Genomic DNA, 17180 nt, shown 5'->3' with positions numbered 1-17180 from the left:
CAGGCTCACGCTCTGGAGCTCCGGGTTCGATTCCCGATGGGGTCATTGTACGACCTAACGCACGCACATTTATATTTTTTATTACTTTACAAATTAGAATTCATTGTACTTAATTTAATTTAGCATAGCGTGCACTTTGTCATACGTTATACGTTGCAGTGGGTTCAATTGGTGGAAACAATAAATCAGTGTACGATCAGCACTCGACGGGTTCGGTTTTATTTAGCTCTCTTCGGAGTCACCACCCCTTAGCTAGCTACCCCTTAGCTCTATACTAAACTTCTATTAGCTTAGCTTAACGTTAACGTACCGGCGTTAACAGTCATGGTCGAAATCACTTTGTGAGACTGTCCTTTATTTGGTAAGCACTTTTCAGGCTTGAATCACCTGATTGTCTGAAAAAGTAAGAGGATTCCGCGCTTCGGAGGGCACGTTAAACTGTTGGTCCCGGCTATTAGCCGTAAAAACACCTTCACCAAGCCGCAGTGGAGCAGCGTGGTGGAGTATGCTCCATACCCCCTCCGGTTGATAGAGGGGAGGCCCGTGCCCAGCAGTGGGACGTATATAGGCTGTTTATGTAAATTTTCCGCCCGCAGGAGAAAACTACTGCCCTATTTTTCCCTAAAAAGTAGCATGGAGAATGCTACACCGACACGAGCGCGGCTCTTAAATTGATGATGATAATGTAAATTTTGTCGAAATCGACAGCACTAATTGACAAAACGACATAATTATACCGGCAGAATCGATAAAATGACCGTTCCACATGTTTATTGTACGTGATACATGAGTTCCTGCTTCAGCAGCGCCCTCACCTTGATCCGCTTGGTGACGCCGGCGATGGCGAAGAACTCGTCGTCCTTGTCGAACTCGATGGTGGACACGATGGTGGAGTAGTTGATGGCGTCGCTGCAGTAGGACAGCGTGGCGAGCGGCCGCAGCGCGCGGTACCGCGTGAAGGCCACCAGGTCCTCGCGGAACGCCTCCAGCCCGCGCGACCCGCCCGACCCCGCCGGCGGCGCCTCCGCCGCGCCGCAGCCCTCCGGCAGCCGCTGGTCGCCGCCTGCAGCGTCACACGTACACGTCAGCCACAGCCCGGGGAAGAACAGTCATGAGGTATATAATGTACCCACTTTAGGACTCTGTCGCACTAACATATTTGACATTTAGTGAGACTTACAGTTCAATTTGTCAAAAAAGTTAATGTGACATGGTAAGTAAGTGTATACATATTAATGCTCGTGACCGTACACCCGGCATAACAAGGTGGAAAACTCCAACTTTCCTCGACTCCGTCGTCAGACGAGGCGGCCTCAAGGTCTTCCTCAGTTATATTAAACTAGCTTTTGCCCGCGGCCTCGCTCGCGTTAAATTCGGGGTAACACGGTTTCCTAATGAACCTATTTTTAGCTTCTTTCCTTGAAAATTGCGAAAAGTTCCATATATTTCACCCTCTCTTTGAAGGTGTTGGGGGCAGATTATCAAAAATAAAATTATGTACGATTTTTTTGTTATTCACAAAAAGTCCTCATACCATTTTTAGCTTTCTACCTCGAAATGCTCCATACAAACTTTCACCCCCCATTTTAGGCAAGTGGTGGGGTTAGAAAGAGACAAAAAGCAGCCTACGTCACTGTCCATCCCTTTAACTGTTTGCATTTAAAAAAACACGACAATTCGTCGCTCCGTTTTGACGTGAAAGACGGACAGACAAACACATACACTTTTCTATTTACGTATTGTTTGTGTTGTGGTAAAGATAGCTTCGATAGCTCCAGTGGTGTACGTAAACATAGGTCGCGTTGGTTGTTTGAGCGAAAAGGGCGGTTATACAAAAATATCCTACAGACAAGTAACAGAGGGAAGGTGGGAAAAACTTACGGATGCGCTGCAAAACGGAGATTTATATCCCCGGGGACACCGTTGCTCGACGAGGGCCCTCGGAGATGATGAATCAGATGGCTGCGTGCACTTTTATGATGATAATTTGTATTTTGTTTGGTCGGCCGACACTCTCACGCACGGTTGTTGAAGCAAGAAGAGAATGAATGATTCGGAAATTTGAGTGAGCGTGTTCGATGAATGAATGAGCGCCGCCGGGTGATAGGAAAGGGTAGGAAGCGGGAATGTCTGATACTTGAACATTTTCCCCCCCCGCTGGCGAAATTTTGAGCCAGAAAGGCAATCAAAATCTTCACATTTGTTCACTCCAGCCACCAACAGAGTAAATTTGATAGACTATGATATGATGAGTTCTGTGTGACTGAATGTAAACTGATATGATGTGTGATAGAAATGATAAATATGCAATTATGATACATTATGATAAGTGTGATTTTTTGAAATGTTAACATTGAAAATATACATATGATAAAATAATAGAATGTCAAAATATTGCCAAGTTAACAGAGAATGTTTAGTCATATCCATCTGGGATAGGACAAAGCTTCACAAGAGGCCGTGTAATGACACCCTGTGTAGTCCTGACACTGGCGGAGCGGGCTATACCATCACGACCAGTGTACAGAGCAATGATGCGACCGAAGCGCCATCGCAAAGGATGCGTCAATTCGTCTTTGATAATAACGAGCTGGTCAGGTTTAACAGTACCAATGGGTTTTGTCCATTTCAAGCGTTGTGATAGTGTGGTAAGATATTCAGCGTGCCATCTTGACCAGAAGTCTTGATGCATGCGTTGAATAAGCTGCCAACGCGTGAGTCGATTCACTTGTATGTTAGTGTAATCTGGTGTTGGCAATGTAGTGAGAGGAGCCAGAGTCAAAAAGTGACCTGGAGTAAGTACTGTCAAATCATTGGGGTCCGTACTAAGTGGGCATAAGGGCCTCGAATTTAGTACGGACTCCACCTGAGTCAGAAGTGTATTTAATTCTTCGTATGTTAACGTTTGTATACCGATAACACGATAAAGGTGAGTTTTAACAGACTTGACGCCTGCTTCCCACAGGCCCCCGAAGTGTGGTGCTCCTGCAGGATTGAATTTGAATTCAATGCGCTCTGTTTCACAAGCTGTACGCATGAGATCTGATAATTGAGACTGAGCTCCTTTAAAATTGGTGCCACAGTCACTATGAATTGTATTGCACCTACCGCGTCGGGCAATGAACCTACGGAGGGCTGCCAAAAATGATTCCGTTGATAAATCGGATGCTAATTCCAAATGGAGTGCCTTCGTAGCGAAGCATACGAAAAGACACAAATATGCTTTCGTGGTGCGAGCACCGCGATATCTTTGAAATGTGATATTAAAAGGACCTGCATAATCACAGCCCACTGACTGGAATGCTTTGATTTGAGTAATGCGAGCCTTTGGTAAGTCTGCCATTTCAGGCTGAAAAGCAATCGGCTTCACACGGAAGCAACGATAACATTTTGATATAACATGATTAATAGCTCGTCTTGGTGATAAAATCCAAAAATTTTGGAGCAATAAATACTGCAAGGTCTGTAGACCAGGATGAAAGTTTTCATTGTGAACGCATTGAATGATAAGTTGTGTTAAGCGGTGTTTACGCGGAAGTAAAGCAGGATGCTTTGAGTTATATTCAAGCTCAGAACGAGCAAGCCTCCCCCCCACGCGCAAAACGCCTGTTTGATCTAAAAATGGATTAAGCTTCCTAAATTGCTTTGATAAAGGACGACCTGAACGGAGGTTGTGAATTACCTCGCTAAACTCAGAGCCCTGAACATGTATCACGAGAACCATGAGAGCATTATGCAGCTCAGTCTCTGTTAAGTGGGCAGACTCAGAGCGCTGATTTTTACGCAGAGCCTCAATAAAACGCCTGCAATAGGCAAAAATGCGCTGTATCTTGCGCAGGGATGAATGTTTGTTGATCAACTGATCAATTACGGCAGGATCTTCGATGGTAGAGGTTGTTATCAGAGTTGTCAAGGTACGTTTCTCACACACCACATCCCGATTTGATTCTAATGATGATTTTTCAGTTACAGGTTCGCTGGGCCAGTGGTCTTCGTCTTCAGTTAACCATTCCGGGCCTGTCCACCACAGGTCGTGACTGATGAGATCATCTGGTATTAAGCCACGGCTGGCACAGTCCGCTGGATTTTGTTTCCCAGGAACATGACCCCACTTGGCATTAGGCACTTTGCGTTGGATGTTAGATATGCGGTTGCCGACGAACACTTTAAAGTTTGATGATTTGGACTTGATCCAAGCCAGGACTATCATAGAATCAGACCAGGCGTAAACGCCGTCTATGTTGATGATGTTAGAAAAGATGTTCAAGACATAATGCATGAGATCTGCGAGCAATGAGGCACCGCATAATTCGAGCCTTGGAAGAGTCCTGCGTTTGGTAGGTGAAAAGCGTGATTTTGCGCTTACCAAAGCGATATGATAATGATTTTGAGCATTAGTGGAACGGAGATATACAACACCCGCATATCCAGCCTCACTCGCGTCGCAGAAACCGTGAAGTTGATAAGTGACTGCGTCGTCCCGCGTGATGCGTCTCGGGATGTGAAGTTGCAAAAGATTGGGGAGCTGTGAAATATACTTCGTCCAAAGTTGATTGATTTCGTCGGGTACTGGATCGTCCCACGAAGAACCCAAGAGCCACAAACGTTGAATAAGATGCTTTGCTAAAAATGTTAATGGTGTTAAAAGACCAATCGGATCATATATGCGTGCAAGCTCCGAAAGCATTGTACGCTTGGTACAATCACGTGATATCTGATTGACTTGATAATTGAAAATGTCTTGAGATGAATTCCAGGCTAACCCGAGAACTTTCACGAATTGGGTATCACTGTCAAAAGTCACGTCTGGAACCGCCTTGTGATCTTCTGGTACGTCTTGTAGCACAGCTGAGTGGTTGCTGGACCACTTCCTGAGCTCGAAGCCTGCAGAACCCATAATGTTAACGAGCTGGTGCTTGATCTCCAAAGCCTGGTGAGTATCTTGAGCGCCAGTGACGACGTCATCGACGTACAGATCGTTAAGCAGAACTTCTGCAGCAGCAGGGAAAGCTGTCTGCTCGTCTTCGGCCAGTTGGTGCATGCTACGTATAGCCAAGTACGGCGCTGATGATACGCCGAACGTAACTCGATTGAGACGGTACTCCTGGATTGATTGATCAGGTGAACTTCTGAACAGGATACGTTGATAATCACGATGTTCTTTCGCGACTATAATCTGCCGGTACATTTGTCGTACGTCAGCAGTGAAGACAATGGCATGGAGTCGAAAGCGCAAAATGATGTTACTGATATCAGCTTGAAGCTTGGCACCGGTCAGCAGAGTGTCATTCAAAGAGACGCCGTTCTTGTCTTTATTGGAGGCGTTGTAGACGACCCGAAGCCTTCCAGGCTTAATAACTGCGTGATGTGGTATATAGTAAGCAGTAGGGGATTGACACTGCTCTGGTGGAACAATCTCCATCTGCCCTGATGATAGATACTCCATGACATGCTCCTGATAATCTTGATGAAATGATGGATTACGAAGCAAACGCTTTTCAAGCTGCTTGAATTGACGAAGGGCTATATCATATGAACCCTCAAAAGTTGGCTCTTGGTCACGAAACGGAAGCCGAACGATGTATCGCCCGTGTGCGTCACGCTCATGTGTTGATTGATAAATCTCCTCACAGCGCACGTCGTCTGGAGAAAGACTTGATTTTTCTGATGATGATGGTATGGTGTCAATCTCCCAAAACTTTTGGACTGCATCGTCTAACTTTGCATCCATTGATAAATGATTGATTGATAATGGTACGGGAGATGATGTTGATGATAATGTTTTACCCATGAGGACGTATCCAAACACGGTATTGATGGCTGATGCTGCCTGATCTCCGCCGTCTATCTTGCCCGGCAATAAGATGTGCGGAAAGATCTCGCCACCGATGAGAATATCAACGGGACGCGAAGTGTGAAAATGCTCATCTGCGAGCTTTATGTTTGATATATGTTTGAAACGATCCTTGATAATAGGATGAGTAGGCATGTCGCCACAAATCTTGTTAAGAGTCACAGCCTCAGTGGAAAACAACGGCTCCGTTTTACCTACTGGACGGATCTCCATGAAAACTTTGTTTAATGATTTTGTAGGTATTCCACCTATACCCGACATGGGTGTGTTTGATTTATAACGAGTCAGGCCTAAACGGTTGACACAAGCGTTTGTTATGATGTGGCTCTGACTACCTGGGTCCAACAATGCGCGGACCTTCTGATAACAACCCCTACCATCCCTAACTTCCACCTCTGCCGTAGCCAGCATCACAAATGAAGACCCGGACATACCGCCAGAAACATTGGAGAGAGAGGTAACAGGTGTGATCGCACTCTCATCAGACACTGAAGCGGTCTGATTGTTTGATGATGATGAAGTTTGATTATTATTAACTGATGACTTAGATTGTTGACTTTTGTTTAATGAATTGGATTGTTGATTTTTGTTGGATGGAAAATGCAATAAACTGTTATGTTTGTTATTACAATATTTGCAAGTATGTGATGAGAAACATTGATCAGCAGAGTGATTTGAACGGAGACAATTTAAACAAAGTTTATTTTGTCTGACAAGTTTGGAACGTTCCTGAGGAGACTTTGATAAAAAGCTTGAACACATGAAAAGAGGATGATATTTAGAGCACAAAATACAACCTGTGCCAGATGCTTGTGCTAGCAACATGGTTGGTGCCATTCTTGACTGGTTCTGCTTGGGCTGTGCTTGATTTTTATTGGATGTGACATTACCCGTTGACAAGGTAGAGCGTTCCAGAGCGGAGCACCTATCTTCTAAGAATTTTTGTAATTCAGAGTAGGAAGGAAAATCACTACCCTTCGTAGACAATTCGAATGCCTCACGTGACTTCGGATCTAATCTTGTCAACAAAGAATGAAACAGAACAAAGTCCCAATCGGTTGTAGGGAGCCCTAAGCTTTTAAGCATTGAAAGATTCTCGTTGAATGTATCCAACAAATTCCTCAGAAGATGAGCCGAGCCTGAAGGAACCGGCTTTGAATTGGTGATCTGTTCCCAACATACAAAAGCAAGGTATCGTTTGTTATTGTATCGGTTTTTTAAAGCCTCATAAGCACTTAGATAATTGGCTTCCGAAATAGGATATGGCCTGATGATGTTGATTGGTTCACCCGACAGTGATGTTTGTAAATACTGGAATTTTTCCACATTAGACAAATCTGTACGGCGGTGAACAAGGGTATTGAATAAGTCAATGTAACCCGGAAAGTCTTTAAATTGACCTGAAAATGTTGGCAACTTAATAGTGGGCAATTTGCTATGTGATTTGCTAGGTGGAGGTGCATCTTGTTGTGGCTTTGGTTTTTCCGCAGGCAATAAATTACGCTTAATCTCAAGAATTTCGAAGAACATGTCATCAGCTTTCTCTTGGTATATCGCTTCTTCACTTATCATATCACTTGTAGCTTGAGACTTGTCTAATTCACTCATAAGACTGACATGCGCATCATTAAAGGAGTCCATGATAGACTCTAAGCGTGAACACCATGTTACAAAACGAGGCAAAATCGCGACATCCTTCTCACAACTTCTTGCGCACTTGACACCATCTTCTAGGCGTTTGAAAGCTATATTTCGCTTTGATCTATAGTGGGACAGCAACGATTCACTCATTTTGAACGAAATTAATCAGTAAAGTTGAAAAAAACAACAAGAAACTGATTTGATATTATAACCAACACTTCCGAGATATTGTTAACTTTGTGCTTAATTCAGGCTGTAAAGAAGGCTAAAAAACATAAAACATATGATGATCTATCGATTGATAATGTTATTATCCCGAAAACAATAGAAAATTGTGAAAAATAAACGATAATCTTCTACAAAATGCAATACGATACGAAAATGCAAATTGACAGCTAATGGAATGAATGTTATGAAGAATTCGAATGAATGACATTAATTATTCACTCATTGAATGGTAATATTTTTCTACCATAGAACGAATATTATCCGAATGATTGAATGTTATGATGAGTGCTATTCTGATAACTGTTTACGTACGATACAATTTTTTTTTTGTTTAATATTAAATTCGAAGGACCGTTAATTTATTATGACAAAAGTGTCGTCATATGGTACGAACACTAAAATGAAATAAAATTATAGATGTGATGCAAATTAACTTATTGTGCGATATGCTACACAAAAGATAATTATTTATGTTTAATGAAAAACGCTATGTTTCGAGTGCGATATGCTACACTGAAATCATACGCCAATTATGAAATGATATTTTTCAAGTGCGATATGCTACACTGAAAATTAACTGATGTGAATGTGATACAAAAATAACGATATTCATTGAGTGCGATATGCTACACTCAAACAAAAAATACGTTAATGTGCTGATATTGCACCAAGTGATTCTCACAACAAAACAAAATGATGTAATTTTAAGCGCCGTATGGTACGCCCAAAAAAAATGAATTTGATGAAATGTTTTAGTGTCGCATGTTACACATAAAACAACGCTTGATATGGTACAAAACGTAGGTTAGAAAACCGTATTATACGATTGTACAAAAACGTTATGAGAATCGGCTTCCAACGACCGCGCTCGCGCCGAACCGACAAGTTTCAACCGGTAGAAGAAGAAAAAATATGAATGAATCTTTCTCTTACTACCCCAAATGGATGAAACTAATTAATGAAATATGATGTAAATATGTTGAAAAGTGTAAAATATGTTGTGATATGATAATATTTATGTTCCCTACGTGAAATATCACTTGTTTTTTATTAGAAAGTTGATGGCTTTTGCGAACAAATATGGACGCCAAAACTTTTTCTCAAACAACCAATTTGCGGTGCAAATATGAAAATTCGGCTCGTAAGGCCCAAAAATGTTTGTGTTGTGGTAAAGATAGCTTCGATAGCTCCAGTGGTGTACGTAAACATAGGTCGCGTTGGTTGTTTGAGCGAAAAGGGCGGTTATACAAAAATATCCTACAGACAAGTAACAGAGGGAAGGTGGGAAAAACTTACGGATGCGCTGCAAAACGGAGATTTATATCCCCGGGGACACCGTTGCTCGACGAGGGCCCTCGGAGATGATGAATCAGATGGCTGCGTGCACTTTTATGATGATAATTTGTATTTTGTTTGGTCGGCCGACACTCTCACGCACGGTTGTTGAAGCAAGAAGAGAATGAATGATTCGGAAATTTGAGTGAGCGTGTTCGATGAATGAATGAGCGCCGCCGGGTGATAGGAAAGGGTAGGAAGCGGGAATGTCTGATACTTGAACACGTATAATATTAGTAGGAGCTCGGTGGCGCAGCGGTAAACGCGCCCGGTCTGCGATTGTTGGAGTTAAGCAACTTTCGCATAGGTCATAGGATGGGTGACCACAAAAAAAAAGTTTTCATTTCGAGCTCCCCCGTGCTTCGGAAGGCACGTTAAGCCGTTGGTCCCGGCTGCATTAGCAGTCGTTAATAACCACCAATCCGCACTGGGACCGCGTGGTGATTTAAGGCCCGATCTCCCTATCCATCCATAGGGAAGGCCCGTGCCCCTGCAGTGGGGACGTTAATGGGCTGGTGATGATGAGTGGTACATACCAGCGGCGCTCTGCGCCCGGCAGTCGGGCGGCCCCTGCGGCACGTGGTCCTCGCTGGCGCCCGGCGCGCCCCCGGCGGGGGTGGCGGGGGCGCTGGGGGCGGGGGTGGCGGAGGTGACGGGGGCGGGGGTGGGCGCGGCCGAGGCGCCGCTGGAGCCGGGGAAGTACAGCTCGTCGGCGCGGTGCGCGAAGTAGCACTGTAGTATCAATCGTAGAGTTTTGACATTCAATAAATACACTATTCATTAGAATAGAATAATTTTATTTGGTTGGATACATGGTTGTTACAAGATGGTCATAATTTTATGTATAAGGATCTCATGATCCACCATGTGTATGCCATGCAAAAACTTACAAGAAATGTGATAATCATAAATTATTCCAATGATAGTCATAATTAACAAAATAATGTCAAAGAAATGAATATACAATATTATAATTATTTAAATAAATGAATATTTTATTTTTCTTTTTTTAATATTTCTTTTTCAAAATTGGCTTACAAAGTTAGCGCTTTTTGAACGTCAAAAAAAATTAAATTACATATTATGTAACCAGCTGTAAAACTACTTACTACCACATCGGAATCTGTAACGCTGAGGGAAAGACGTGGCCAGAAAACCTCCCAGCACAGGGCCCTAGTCCTACTGTTTCATGTTTTCCTTTCTTTTCTTTTTTTTTAATCCAGTTTGTATTACATAATTTATAGATTTAAATACAATGGTATTCCATTTCGTGACAGACATTACGTGTTATGTCATTATTGTATGTTATTCTAAAGATTCTTTTCTTGAGATTCTTTCTTTTCTTGAAGTCGGTTAAGAAACAGGACTCAAATCGACAACAATATAACCTAATAAAATGTAGCAGTAGCGAAAATTCACTAAAGTGTTCAGTTATAATGTTACGAAGAAAAAGAATGAATTATTTTTTTTAGCTTGCCTGCACGAAGTCGTCGAAGTGCTGCGCCAGCCTCCTCCAGCGCGCGGCCAGCGCGTCCCCCGCGCCGCCCCCCGCGCCCGCGAAGCTCTCCTCCTCCTCCACGGAACTCACACCTGATACGATACATCAACACACCACGAATATGAATAACTCATTCGAAAAAAGAACATTCGAATGAAATGTCATCGTGCGCATATATTGAAATTATATTATGATTTCGTCATTCTAAATATTTTGCGTTAGGTTCACGATCTGGAGGTCCGAGTTCGATTCCCGATGGGGACATTGTCGAAATCACTTTGTGAGACTGTACTTTGTTTGGTAAGGACTTTTCAGGCTTGAATCACCTGATTGTCCGAAAAAGTAAGATGATTCCGTGCTTCGGAGGGAACGTTAAGCCGTTGGTCCCGGCTATTAGCCGTAAAAACATCTCCATCAACCCGCATTGGAGCAGCGTGGTGGAGTATGCTACGTACCCCCTCCAGTTGATTGAGCGGAAGCCTGTGCCCAGCAGTGGGACGTATATAGACTGTTTATGTATGTGTGTCATTCTAAAAACGAAACTCATAAAGAGAAAATTTAAATCGAAAAATCTTCTATGCTGTTCTGGGAGCATATAAAAAACATAGAACACGTTCAGCTGCTTGTCTTTCCGGGCATGTCGTAAAAACCGACAGAGGGATTGTGTCCTCTAACATGATGGACTAATGTTATGGGCGATAGGCTGATCCCTTATCACCATAAGGTTCATCATATCCAGCTTACGACATCGTATCAACAGTGGCTGCAAGTTGTCTTTGATTACTTGTGGCTCTGCCCACCCCATTAGGGATTACGGGCGTGAGTTTATGTATGTATGTAAATCGAAAAAAAAAATCTGACTCAGACAGGACTTGAACCCGCACTATTACACCACGGGATCTCTCTCGTGTATGTATGGGCCTGTGCCCAGCAGTGGGACGTATATAGGTTTTTTCTTCTATGTGTTCATTCGTTTTATATAGATAAGTATCATACCTGTATTATTTTATAACCAGTCGTCAATAGATCATTCAACATACAAGACTATTTGTAAGTGCAAAATTCGAGTGTACAACAATAAAGGACCTTAATATCCTAAACACTATGTACCGACATTAAGCCGACCATTAGCATAGTCTCCTGTGTCTCCTGGATCTTGTTGACAATGTAAATATTTGTATAACTAAATGCCAGCACGCACTGTGCAGCGGCAGCCCGTCGTCGGCGTCGTGGTGCGCGGACTGGCTGACGGCGTGGCTGAGGTCGGCCAGCTCCTGGCGCAGCGCGCGGACGGCCTCGCCGGCGGGGCCCGCCTCGCCCGCCTCGCCCTGCAACCAGGCACTGGTCACTTAAGGAATACATTAAAGACCAATTAATTAAGTAATGTAACATTTTTTTTGTAAACCAACAAAGGTGCGGACTATTGTGTCTGCAGTCTGTAGTGCAGAGGGGGTTTTAGTGGGTGCGAGTCCCACATAACCCAGTCGTTCGTGCGACTGGCAAGGCATCTCCCTCTCTATAAAAAAAAAACCACTCGGCGACAGCACGCCGGCCACGTGCCCCACGTCCGCCACCACCAGCTGCCCAGCTGCCGCCGCCACTCACCCGGGCGTGCAGCTGCGCCAGCCCCGCGGCGCCGGCCCGCAGGTCCCGCAGCACGCCGGCCACGTGCTCCATGTCCGCCCTCACCAGCGCCGCCTCGCGCGTCAGCTGCTCCAGCTGCTGCTGCCGGTTCCGCAGCAGCTGCGCCAGGAACTCGTACACGAGCCGGTGGTGCGCCGCCGCAGACTCCGCCTGCGAGTCACAATTGACGACGTCACTGGACAGTATCTCCATTCAAAACTTTCGTTTTGACGTTTCGTAAAAAGTATGCTATAAGAAAACCAGGTATGCCTGGCCGCCATTGCGTTTGATGACGTAAGTGTTACCATTAAATTGGTATCTCCAACATTCCAAAGACGTAAATTTTATTATTGAAAATTAAATGAATTACTGACTAATATATTTAATTACTATTACTTATCACAAATATGTATAAAAATTATTAAAACTGTAAGTAACTACGTGGGTAGTTTATTTTTTACGAATTGGTAACGTAAGTTGGGATGACGTCAGCTGGGCTAACATTGAAATGTTAACTGTCAGGCTTTTTGGCGGGAAACGGGAACGGGACAGTTGCTTTCTTCATTGAATAATCTAAATAATTAATACGAAGTGGTGTTTTGTGGTTAATGATCGCATTAAGTTATTCGGAAGACATTCGCGAGTGTTATTATATTGGAGTATTCAATGAACAAAGTGTATCTGCCTATTTTCGCTTCGTGTCAGGAAGCCGCTTCATAACTCAAAAGTTTATGCGGACTTTTGAGTTAATTCGTTTGGGGTTCGGAGTAGGAGTCTACTCCGAGGGTGGGGGCTTAGGTTTCATCATCATCACCTTTCATCATTTCATTAATCATCAAGAAAAAAATACGTAAGACATGGCTGTATGGGCATAGTTCCCTTTGCCTTACCCTTCGGGGAAAACAAAAAAAATAAAATTAACTGTCACTTTTGAGCACACCTGGTTTTCTTATATGATGGTAAAAACTATCTCAATTGACTAGGTTGTCAAGTAGCCTAATGTCAAATATGCGCTTTGGTAGATGTATTCCTTCGATGTAGCGTTTTCTACCCGCCGATCAAATTCAAATTCAAAAATATCTTTATCCAGTAGGTAACATAGTGACACTTTGAATCGTCAATTTTTACATAACGAACGCCTCATCCGCCTATAACTACTGCAGCTTCTCACAACCTGTATAGCCGGGGAAAAGAAGCTGCAAGAAAAACCTCGGCACAGGGCCTTAGACGTTCTTTAAAAAAATAAAAATAAACATAAAAAATTGGTATACAATTGAGTAATTTAGCTGCCTAATATCAGTTCTCAGACAGTTAATCCCATGCATTCATATCTTCTAAATAATCACTAACTTTAACTAGTGTCTTAAAACAGTTGAAAGGCAAATTCTGAATGTCAATGGGAATCTTATTGTAAAAACGTATACATTGCCCCTTAAATTAGTAATCTTATGTAATCGACTGACTTGTAAAGCAAGTTTATTTTTATTTCGGGTATTAACAATGTGCCGATCGACCGTGCCACGTAACATACCTCAAGCAACCTCTTCCTCCTGGTGAGAACATCGAGCATGCTGTCCACATCGGGCATGGCGAGGTGCCTGCTCTCGGCCGCCAGCAGCTGCCTGAGGCGGGCGCCCTCCGCCGGCGCCGCGCCCGGGGGAGACGTGCACGACTGGCGGAGGCGACGCTTCGCCACCTGCACGGGATACCAGCATCGACAAGTTATAATGACCATAGCAAGGTTGCCTGGAAGATATTGCTACTTAGCTTTCTTTTTGTTTTTGATGGTAAATCAGCTGCAGCTGAAAATCAGCGCCATAATCTAACCACAGCTACACTATACCTTCTGCTGAGCTTACTACCATTTTGATAATTACTACCATTATTAATTACTACATTAAAGTCGTAAGACCGAATGTTCTTTTAAAATCCAAAACCCATTGTTTAACTATTGTGTCTGGAAATCTCGGCGTTAAGAGGTTAAAATGTGTAAATATGTATTTTTTTACCTAACTTTCTATTTCTCTTTTGTTTTGTATTTTTTATTTCCTGAGTGTACAATAAAGTATTTTTTATGTTATGTTAATGTTCAAACAACATAACAAGACTATATCCCAATTGGGGTAGTCAGAGGTACATCCATCCCAGGATGAACTAAGTACCCACACCACACTGAGCTTTCTAGTGTTTTTGATTTCAGTGGAAGTTGTGTCAGTAAATAAATTGCCTGGAAGAAATTCCTGTTTAGCATTAAGCCTGCCGATTGTATCTCTTCTTTCTTTTATGCTATTATTATTCTATTTGTAAATTTATTGAATTTATGTACTTTCTTTCCCTCCAAAGATCATTGTTTGCAAATGTTGACTTGAACACATGACACATAGCACCACGCCTGTATCCCCAAAGGGGTAGGCAGAGGTGTATAATACACCCACTCCTAGCTAGCTATGTTCAAGTCCTTTGTAATAGCACACTTAACTTGAAGATTTTTATTTATTTATTTATAGCCTTTTTTCCAGATGTAAAAGTTACACTTTAAAGTTTTTCCTTAATCTACAATCTACAATAACCAATAATAATAAAAAAGTTTATTTAGGTAAAATCTACGACACACATATACATTTACAAGATGAAAATATACACACATTACAATCTGTGTGCCTTCGGGCAATGACCTCCCCCATTTCTCTCCATTCTTTTTTGTTATCTACGAATCTGGTCCAGGTCTTAGTGTTTTCAGCCATTGACATTATTTCGTCATCCCACTTTTTAAATTGCCTGGGGGAACTTGAAGATTATCGTAAATTAAAAACACCCCCTACTCACCAATTCATTAAGCAAGAAATTCGGAAATATATGATCCCTAGAGGCGAGCGCTGCACCACACTTGGGACACCGTCTGTGCAGCTCCACGGACTTGGCGATGCAGGCGTAGCAGAAGGAGTGTCCACAGCGGGTAACATAGGCTTCCTCGATGAGCTCGAAGCACACGGGGCACAGCAGGTCGCAGTCCTTGTCTTCAAGAGAGCCTCCCAGCCCGCCCAGAGCCAGCGCCTGTCCCGCGCCGCCGCCCACCGTGCTGCCTACCCCGGAGCCACTGGCTGCTGTTCCAGACATGGTGCTCCTACAAATAATCATTTAAAAAAATGTCACATCACATCACTAACTAAAGAGCCACGGTCTTGTCGGTGTAGCATTCTCGGTGCTACATTAAAAAAAAAATTTGACTAAATGTAACATGTACAATAATACTTCAGCGTCAGTTTTTTCAATAAAACCTTAATTTCTTACAATTTCAACTTCAACTTTATGGTTGTATGGCAACTGGTCGCCATAGAGAAGAGACAATCATTACTGCCAATGTCTACAACTCCATCACAGGTAAAAATTTGGTGCTTCAGAAGGCATGTTAAGCCGTTGGTCCCGGTTACTACTTACTAATGTAACAATGACTTAAGCTGGACAATTACAAATGCACAAAACTACTAACTTAAATGTTTAAAGAACTAATTTTTTTAAATTAAAACTGAATTTAAATAATTTTGGGGTAACCTTAAAAAATATGTTTAGAAGTACTTCCAACAACTTATTGCTCAGAAATTTGTTTCAGTATCTACACTATACTTTTTAATGACAACGCGAAATCACAAGGAAGTAATCTCATGTAAACACCATAAAAGTTTTGACAACAACAAACTTGGCAAAAACAATCTTTATTAGCAGGTAGCTAGGGAATATTCTACGAATTTGTAACTCCAGACAGACAGCGCAGCGGGTGTGTGGAGGATATATATAGTGTCAATCAATACAAGCTTGTGAGCAATGTCCAGTGACCATGGCTCGCGAAGTGAACTGGAAAACATTACGATAAATATACCCGCGCAGACCCTTTTACTTACGTTTATAGACACGTGGCAGAAAGATACAGCCTTGAGGACCTAGCTAGCATATCGCTCCAGCTCATACACGGTTCACACACACCAGGACCCTGGGCAGACAGCTCGAAATCCACCTCCAGGCACCGCCCCACAGAAACACCACTTTCTTGACTCACTACCAAAACGCAGCACGGCCAAATTCGTACGCGAGAAATGTTTCTCTCATGAGACCTGTTTTATCATCGAAACCCATCGTTTATTCACAAGTTCCATCGAAATTCTCGCAATTTTGCTGAGCGGGGCAACCTCACAATCAAGAATCAACAAGAGACTTTTGGAAATTGGTGTTGCTGTTTTTACGCATCAATGGTTTCGTTTAGTAGGAATGATGCTAAATTTGTATGATTGAAAAAAAGAATACTTACACAGTACATGAAATGTGCCTCTGTCGGATTTATTTGATAAAACTGAGGAATAAAAGCCGATTTATTATTTTATTATCAATCAACCACCAATTAATCAAAAATAAATGCAGTCGTTTTAAGAATTATTTGTTAGTATTTTATATGCTTATATTGGCAATACAGTAATCAAATTGCGACATCTAGTGTATTTACTAGGAACTACTTGGCAACTTGTTTACCGACTGCGAATTTTACGTTGAAGACTGTTTTATCGACACAACATACGCCATTTTGCTATTATTACAGAAGGTTGCATTTCTCGCTCGTCAACAATGTAAAAAGTGAAATGTTTGCTGGATTTTTACAGTGTTTGTGATGTGTTATGTGAATTTGTGCCCATGAAATAAAATCTAGGGTCATGGAGGAATCTAACGAGGAGCTCAGGGTCGTTCCCGGTGAGTGCTGAAGCTCAAAATATGAGTAAGAAGATGCTAGTGTCGTATGTACGAGGTCTTGTAATGGTAGCTTTCCCGGTTTCAGAGCTCTACTTTTTGATCGCGAAATTCCTCTCCGGTGGACCTCTGAAGGAAACTGCTAAGGTAAATTAGGTCCGGATATGTCTAAATATTAATTATATAAAGTCAAATCACTTACATATGACCTTTTATTTTGCAGACTTTGCTAAAAGAGCTCGAGAGTGTAGAGGTAAGTTTGAGCTT

At 42.5% G+C, this 17180-nt stretch overlaps 2 protein-coding genes across 2 annotated transcripts in view; one reads left to right on the top strand and one right to left on the bottom strand.

The window, feature by feature from the left end:
- Nucleotides 1-15673, bottom strand: part of LOC126379034 (E3 ubiquitin-protein ligase COP1-like) — a 31226-nt gene extending 15553 nt beyond the window's left edge. The window contains exons 1-9 of the mRNA XM_050027622.1: nt 15471-15673; nt 15006-15303; nt 13711-13875; nt 12162-12350; nt 11758-11878; nt 10536-10648; nt 9595-9790; nt 4907-4915; nt 816-1063 (exon numbers count right to left, since the gene is read on the bottom strand). Coding sequence (XP_049883579.1) covers nt 816-1063; nt 4907-4915; nt 9595-9790; nt 10536-10648; nt 11758-11878; nt 12162-12350; nt 13711-13875; nt 15006-15303; nt 15471-15514 — 1383 coding nt within the window. The 5' untranslated portion in view covers nt 15515-15673. The remainder of the gene's footprint in view (nt 1-815; nt 1064-4906; nt 4916-9594; nt 9791-10535; nt 10649-11757; nt 11879-12161; nt 12351-13710; nt 13876-15005; nt 15304-15470) is intronic.
- A 1097-nt stretch (nt 15674-16770) lies between these two features.
- The window catches only part of LOC126378729 (bromodomain and WD repeat-containing protein 3), a 41479-nt gene continuing 41069 nt past the window's right edge, over nt 16771-17180 (top strand). Inside the window, exons 1-3 of the mRNA XM_050027108.1 lie at nt 16771-16916; nt 17002-17060; nt 17137-17166. Coding sequence (XP_049883065.1) covers nt 16880-16916; nt 17002-17060; nt 17137-17166 — 126 coding nt within the window. The 5' untranslated portion in view covers nt 16771-16879. The remainder of the gene's footprint in view (nt 16917-17001; nt 17061-17136; nt 17167-17180) is intronic.

Source organism: Pectinophora gossypiella, chromosome 27, assembly GCF_024362695.1.
Source record: "Pectinophora gossypiella chromosome 27, ilPecGoss1.1, whole genome shotgun sequence".
Taxonomy (NCBI): domain Eukaryota; kingdom Metazoa; phylum Arthropoda; class Insecta; order Lepidoptera; family Gelechiidae; genus Pectinophora; species Pectinophora gossypiella.
Note: the sequence above shows the minus strand (reverse complement) of the source record. Positions and strands in the feature narration are given on the sequence as shown.